Source organism: Eurypyga helias, unplaced genomic scaffold, assembly GCF_000690775.1.
Source record: "Eurypyga helias isolate BGI_N326 unplaced genomic scaffold, ASM69077v1 scaffold45375, whole genome shotgun sequence".
NCBI classification, from domain to species: Eukaryota; Metazoa; Chordata; class Aves; order Eurypygiformes; family Eurypygidae; genus Eurypyga; species Eurypyga helias.
Genome location: NW_010251687.1, coordinates 617 through 8507, shown reverse-complemented (window position 1 = coordinate 8507; position 7891 = coordinate 617). Strand labels below are relative to the sequence as shown.

The following is a 7891-nucleotide window of genomic DNA, read 5'->3' as shown; positions in this document are numbered from 1 at the left end:
CAGCAAGGTTAAAATATGTAATGTGAATATAATGCAATACTACATTACAATGCAATAAAATAAATTCATTTATGCAATAAACCCATTCATTTCCTTCCGGTTCACTGAAGTTATAAAACATAACCAGTTACCTAAAATCTCTTCTGACCTATGACCTCAGTTTGGTCTGGTTACAATGGGTGAAGATAAAAAAAAAAAATTCAGATTTTCAGCTGTCTGAGTTCTGATTCCAAGAAAAAAAACCTAGGCAGATCATCTAGGCTCCTCAAAGCATTTTTCCTGGCTGTACTGCTAAGAATTCAAGGCTCCACTGAATAGATCAAGTGTGTTAAAGGTTTCTGGGATGAGAATACTCCAGTGCAAAGGACACTTCAATGCACTAAAATTCAGTATTCACGTAATCTCAATTAGCATCTGAGAAGAACAGTCTGTTCTTTCAAAGACCAACACGCTAAAAACTTTCAGAAGATTATGGCTTAATAAATTTCTTGACTGCAGCTAAAGCAGTAGCAGCAGCAACCCAATACTATACAGCACTCTGCACTCCTCTTTCATTGCAAGACCTCTTCACCGGGGAATACTACACTGGATTTTGAATTATTTATGACCCTGCTTAGTACTGCTTTAACATAGGTTGAGAGCTTACCACTGCTTTCTTCCACGTTCATTACTGCTGCTTATCTGTCAGTGTGCTCTGTTCAGTGCCTGAGCTGTGCTTGTTCTTAAGGGAGCTTCCGATATATCTCCAGTACTCCCTTCGGATGGTGTCTTTTTCTTTAGCCAGAATTTCACACAACTATTGAAGAAAATTGAGAGATTGGAATGTTATACCAAAAACTTATGGACTCCTTAATTAATGTTATAAAATGTGTACACTATATGGTTCAACCAATATTTGAAACAGCTCTCCTAGCATTCACTGGATTTGCAGCTGCCCAATGACCTCAGACTGATGGCAACACCCAAATGGTAGTCAACCAATCCGGCATTGCACAAAAATCTCTCCAGTCCTATTTAATTTAAAACTGCTTCTCTGTGACTCCTTTCCATGCCTACCATTGTCACCTATCCTGGCCTATTCAGCCTGTAGCATACTACAGTATACTTGTGACTTGCTGACAGGCTTGACTATGATCCAGTAGGCTGTAAAGCACGTATTTCAAAACAGTGGGGGAACATCCTACTCTGGAATCTTCATTACTCCTGATTCTCTGCTGACAGAAGATACTTTGTTTATGGTTTCTCTCTTAGGAGACTGTCCCAAAAGTATTTTCCATGCAAGTCAGTAACCTTCTCTCACATGTTACAGCTGGTGCTACACAGATACTTCTACATGTTCCGATTTTTGTTTTATTTTTATCTGGGTGAGCAGTGAGGTGCAGCAGAAGTCAACCCTACTCACAGGACAGCCTATGTAAAATTTGTATGGTATGAACACTGTCGACAAATGTTCTGTTCAATTCCCTTTTATTATGCCAACGACATTGCCTTACAGTGAACCAGAATTGAGAAATAGGAGCTTTGACGACTAAAGAGATGAAGAATTCAAACTCAGTGAAACAGAACAAAGGGACATGAATCTGGGAGGTACAGCTGCATTTATTTATACTCTGGTTCTGGACCAATAAAGGAAAAATGTTGAGAAAGAATGATGTTGGAATACAGAAGCTCCAGGCAAAAACTGCAGCTCTAATTACACTGAGTTCCAGTCCATCCCACAGTGAATGAAAAGCGTTTTTGCAAAAACCATTCTGCAAACCATAGCAAGAAGTTCCCTGAATATGAAGCACAGGGAGACACACAACCTTGCTACTAGTTATTTATGTAGGAAGCGCGTGCCTGACATTCCTTACTGATATCCCCATTGCCTGCTGGCCTTTAAGCTAATGCTGCCAGCTTTCTTAGGGAGAGCTAAGAAGTGCCAAGGGAGTTTGAGATACTGTTTAGATACAGATACTCTGAGAACAAGGTTCACTAACCTACAGAGAACTCCATGCTACAAACTTAGCATTGGAAACTCCTTGATTGTTCAAACATTTCTTTTGCAGGCAATATTAGAAAATTTCCTTTACTACCAGGTGAAAAAAACCTTACAGTGATTTTGTAACCGTCAAATTATTATTTACAGATAAATACATAAGACCCTTGTGACTACCTGGCTTTCATGTTCAACTCTTCATAGAGCTCCTATGATTAACAAGTAACCTGTTCCACCTATGAAAATCAATCCCGTTTTGCTGGAATATAAAAAAAGAGAGCAACAGATGGCATCCCTAAGAAGTAACAACAAGCTCTCAAACATACCTCCAATGCCTTGTTTAGTGTCTCTTCCTTGCTATCACACTGGTTTTCAAGCATATCTTCATATATGTCCAAGAGAAAGGCAATCAGATAGGGTGAACTGTGGCTGTGCTGTAAATTAAGCAGTTGCTCTAACAGGTTTGGATACTCAGAAAGACCACGATCCTGTAGAATCCTAGAACAGAGGTTAATAGGCTTGAAACATAACACCAGGAAATCTGATGTGAAGAATTATATTTTTGTTACGACTACGTTACTTGGAGATTGGTTTTGAAATAAGAGTGCAAGTACAAGGAAGCCAGAATGCGAGCAGCATGCAGCAATAATACAGTTTAATGCTGCAGTAAGCTAGCGTAGCTATTCTCAACCGAACAGAAATAAGACAATGCATGCTCATTACTCTATGCTCGGGAACCCAGTATCATTACAGGTCAAGTTTTTAAAAGCATGAGAAGTACTTGCAATCCTCATACAAGAACTACAGGGCCAGAAATCTAGCGGAAAGTTACAGAGAAATTAGGTATATTAACCCCTTTTGGAGGTTTTTGCCTGCCTGCTTAAGCACACAACGCTAGAATGAACAGCAACAAGCTCTTTCCAGGTAAGAGCTAGGCATAATACACCTTCCACAGATATTCTCTTTGCCCCATAGAGGATGCCTCACCCTTTTAAATAGTTCCAAGCACTCTCATTATGTGGCACTGCTGTGATCATCTCAAGAGTGTATCTGTGAGAAAAAGAAAACAGGTCATGAATGTAATCACTAACAATGCAGTTGGAAACTATCTGAATATGCTCAGACGCTCCCAAATACATCTTTACAGTTCATATTTCAGAACCTTTTTGCAGATCATCTCAGCTGAGTCATAGATCAAAAATGTCTCACAATATAATCACTACAAGTCTCAGAGAGGCAGACATTGTGAGAACAGTTTCAAATTTTGTAGTGTTCCATTTGCTGCATTTTAGACACAGTGAAAGAGTTCTCAAAAATATGAGCAATAACATGAAGAAACATGATACACTCTCCCAGTATGCTAAAGGAATAACTTGTGTCTTGATGCTCAGAAACAACAAAGGGTGGAAAAGGGCTGGAGTAATCGAAGCCCAGGGTGAGGTATGTTAATATGACTGTATGTGGTATGTTCTGTTCATATCTGCAGAACTTTTTTCAAGAGGCTGCACTGGAGCAAAGCCACAGAAATGCAGGGTTTGAGCTTTCAGCTCACACAGCCTTCCGCAGCAGTTCTCTTAAAAGTAGCAGTTTGGCAATCCTTCTACAAGGAAAGCAACAAGAAGCACCTGCCACACACTCGCGAAGCCACATTTCATCTTCACAAAACAGACTTCACCTTCTGCTCTTCCCCAGAATAACCAGGGGTTCAGCTGATCTTCAGAGATAGCAGGTACTGATCAAACATTCTATAAGCGGTATTGAGAATAAAAAAACCCAACACAAACCAATCCTAAACCTTTTTTAACCTTCTGCAGTCTCTGTGACAAAGACCGAGCTTATCAAGCAACAGGCAGCTCAGCTACAGTACTATAATGACATCTGAGAAATCTTAACCTTCAGTGTGATTCTTAAGATCGTATCAAATAATCTCGAACACAGTACCATGAATAAACAGACCAATGGAGAATGTCGCATCTAACCTCTGGAGAGAAAATCGCTGGAAATACCCAAGACTAAGTCATGGAAATGGTGCGGATTTATTAATCTGCAGGAAAGTTATAAACTGGAAGCGAAGTACAACTTACTGCAGTTTGCAAAGACAACCATGGAAGATGGTGGTGACTGTGATCCTCTATGAACAATGCACCAATGGACCTATATAGAGACTCAGTCTCTGTATCAGTCTAAGGAAGAGAGATTCATGAGAACAGCTTGCCTGGAGTATGCATAGCTTGCTTCAGTACTGCTCAACAACTCAGTGGTACTGAACACATACACTAACACCTGATACAAAACAGTGAGCCCAAAAGCTGCATTAAAATAGGCAAGACAGTCCCACAAGGATTGTCAAAGTATTCCTTTGCTTTCACTTAGTCGAGAAAGCTTAATGTAAGCATGAACAGCATTACTAACTGGACTTCTCTGTCTAGGACTGCTGGATCATCATAGCCGGTGGTGTTGAAAATTACAAAGTATCGTTGGTTCCAAACAGAGTTGTTTCTCACATCTTCCCTCAAAAGCTGGTCTACATATTCCAGTTCCTTGTCCCATAATTTGAACTCCTGTGGAAAGTGAAGGAAGAGACAATATCACCATCTTTTTTTTTTTTTTAAATACATTCTCCTTGCTCCTAAGTTCTCTGAATATTAGGTAGAGACTTTTTTTAAAAAGAAATCAACACGAAGTTCAAAGAAAAATAAGGAGGGGTGCACTAGGAACATGTTACACTACTCTGTTGCACACAATGGTATCAACTCATCATTAAATTCACACACATAACAGTAAGCAGCCACCAACAGACCTTTTTGAACTTTCTTCCTAATAGGCAAGTTTACAGTTAACTTCTAACAGACATTAAAATGCAATTGTTTTTCCCCCTTCAGCCTTAAGAAACAAAGTGCCAAATGCAATTCAGACTGTATTTAAGAAGCAAAACTCTACACCTGAGCAGGTTATTAAGTGAATCCAGAGTTTTGTGTATACAATACCTTAATAACCCACTGCCTGTGTTGCCATGCATGGTAATTTTTGGCATCTTGGTTAAGAATGCCAGCTATGAACTCAAGCTCTTGGGATGGATCCTGCAGCCACTCCACCAACACCCGCCTGTGATGCCTAATGACAAGAGAAGGAGACTATTTTTATAATATCTGAAATGTTTTTGCGCATGTGTGGTCTGCATTAAACCATTATACAGCAACTGTACTACTTCGGGAAAAAAAAAACCCACTAGTTAAATACTTCAAATTAAATACACCAAAACATTTGACTTGGCTCTGAGAAATATATGATGCAGACTTACACTACAACAAATTATCACGACACATAGATGTTGGCCAATGTTTCTACTTCTAACACTCATGGCCAAAGTCTTCAGAAGAATAACATCTTCTAGTACTACATGACTTCTCTAGCAATAACGATGCTGCTGTTTTGTCTATTCCCATTCACTTTGGAAAACCCCAACAACAGGTGAACAAACTCCACAGGCCAATAAAAAGAAAAATACTCCTTTCTATTTGTTTGCCTTTTCCCAAGTGATTTTTTTGATGTCAGACTTATTTTGACAGTTTTAAATTTAAAATTAAAAGAACAGAAGACCTTTTTATCATGTCATAATCATGTTTAGAACAATTGTAGAGAGGACTTTGGCAGTGATAATGATGCAACTCTATTTATCTCCTCCACTGCTGCCACTGCAGTAGATGCAGGAAGCAACTCTTACCAATGTCTAGGACCAATTGTCACAATTCTAGACAATTTACAAAACAAAATTATCTGAAAAAACATCAGGAACTGAAAAGAAAACATGATTTTACCAGACTTGGTAGTTCTTTGGCTGATCTTCAATGATAGCTGTAATATACTTAAGTTCCTCATGGAGATCCTTTCCCAAAGACTGCAGGAGGACTCTCCGGAAATACCTGTATGAAAGTCAAGCATTTGAACAGGGCTTTCCTAAAAGTCACAGAGGAGAACACAGAAGAACCTTTGCCTACTGTTCCTCTAATAGAAACTGAGTTAAAAAGAATGCAAAATACTAACCTATGTATCCCGATTTGTTAAAGGCCGTTCAATTATCAGTCAGTGGAGAAACAGAATGCAACTGGTTGAAACAGTATGTTATCTAAGATTGCAGCAATTCTCTCTCAAATTAACCTCTGTCTACCCAAACTAGTCTTATAATCACAGAAACTATAACTTACATGCTTAAAATAATGCCAGCTTTCTGGTTGTATGTCAGTTAGTGGAATAAAGACATACAAGAGGTACTTGTTGGCATTCACAAGTTAAAAGGCCCTACTCTGAATATCAGAAATTCACTGTTTAGTCATTACCCAACTGAACATTAACCCGACAGATCTTCTAAAATGCAATATTTAGTAAGCATACAATTATTTAGCAGGAAATATGAGCTATCATGCTTTTATGTCTCTTCTTCAGCATCAGAGGGCATCTTCAGCATTTTGCCAAGGCCACATTATCACTTAAGTGACCAAATTTTAAACAGCAAAGTTCTTCTTGTGGCTAATCCTGACACTGACTAACAATATCCTCAAATGCAAATGAATGAAAACGACCAAATCAAAACGAGACGCAGAAAATACTGAACAAAGGCTTTCTTCAGAAGCTCAGTGCAAGTCTACACTACTCCTCTATGTAAACTCAACCAGTCATGCCCTGATTAGACTAACAAAATTATTAAAGACTGAAAAGGCCAGCAATCAAACAATCCAAAGATTATCACTTACCATACTGTGTAGTTTGCAGCATTTAACTCAATGGCATCTGCTGTCAGATTGAAAGCTCTTTCGCTTCTCTCATCCCGCTGCAGAACAGCCCGGAAGTAATCATAGACATCTTGAACTAAACAGATAACAGCATCTTATCCAAGGCTATGAGACAATGACTTGATTAGGTGGTAAGGTTAATAATCCTTTGAAATTATTTCCTATTTTGTGTACCTTAAATACATCCCTTTAAAATGACAGCTATATATTGCTCTGACAGCAATGCTGATTGAAACCTCTGAATATTAGTACACCCAAAAGCTGCAAAAATATCTGAAGAATACACCATCTGAATAATATCCAAAACATTCAGAAAAGTTTCTTGCTTCTTACTTACGCTATTTCCCCGGATGCAGTAGCTTTGTACGCTTACTCTTCCACTTGTGGGCTAGAAATGCCTTATTATGTGAACCAGACTGTCTGTTGTATTACCTCTTTAAGCCAGGATTTTAAAATAAAACCTTGGGTATTAACATCTCAGGTGAAGCCTCAACTTCAGAGATGCCTGGTGAAAACATCACACACAACCACCATAACACAATAAATATTAATTTCTTCACGGTGCTACTCCAGAATGTGTTATCCAAAACGTGAAGTCCTGCTTTAACATTGTTAAGGACAGATACAAATTTAACCACCTCAAATTTTCAGTGCAGAACATATTTAAAACTTACATTTTTCACTGTAGATGATCTGAACAACAGGATTTGGCCCATCATTTTGAGGGATGGGTTCAATATCTGCCCATTCACTCCTGTCCCTGTAAATACATGTTTTTGCCTTTTCAATGCTTCTGAAAAGCACAGAATACTACTCAAACCACTACGTTCACAAACCCATGTCCAGCAACATATCCTTATTCCCACTTGTCTATAATATTGTCACTGTATTAATGTCTATACCATAGACTAGGATATAACAAATAAAGGAGGCAGAATCACACAATCACAGAACAGTTTGGGTTGGAAGGAACCTTAATGATCACCTAGTTCCAAGCCCCCTGCCACAGGCAGGGACACCTTCCACCAGGTCGGGTTGCTCCAAGCCTCATCCAGCCTGGCCTTGAACACTTCCAGGGATGGGGCATCCACAGCTTCTCTGGGCAACCTGTTCAGTGTTCTTA

General features: G+C 39.0%; 1 protein-coding gene across 1 annotated transcript; it reads right to left on the bottom strand.

Annotated features, from left to right (window-relative positions):
• Window positions 1-473: 473 nt before the first annotated feature.
• On the bottom strand, window positions 474-7561 carry FNTA (farnesyltransferase, CAAX box, alpha; the record flags this gene model as incomplete). Its single annotated transcript, XM_010152100.1, has 8 exons — window positions 474-796; window positions 2305-2476; window positions 2966-3028; window positions 4391-4539; window positions 4966-5092; window positions 5797-5901; window positions 6730-6844; window positions 7443-7561. Coding segments are annotated over 8 exons (979 nt in total), but the record flags the coding sequence as incomplete, so codon positions are not given.
• Between the last annotated feature and the right edge of the window lie 330 nt (window positions 7562-7891).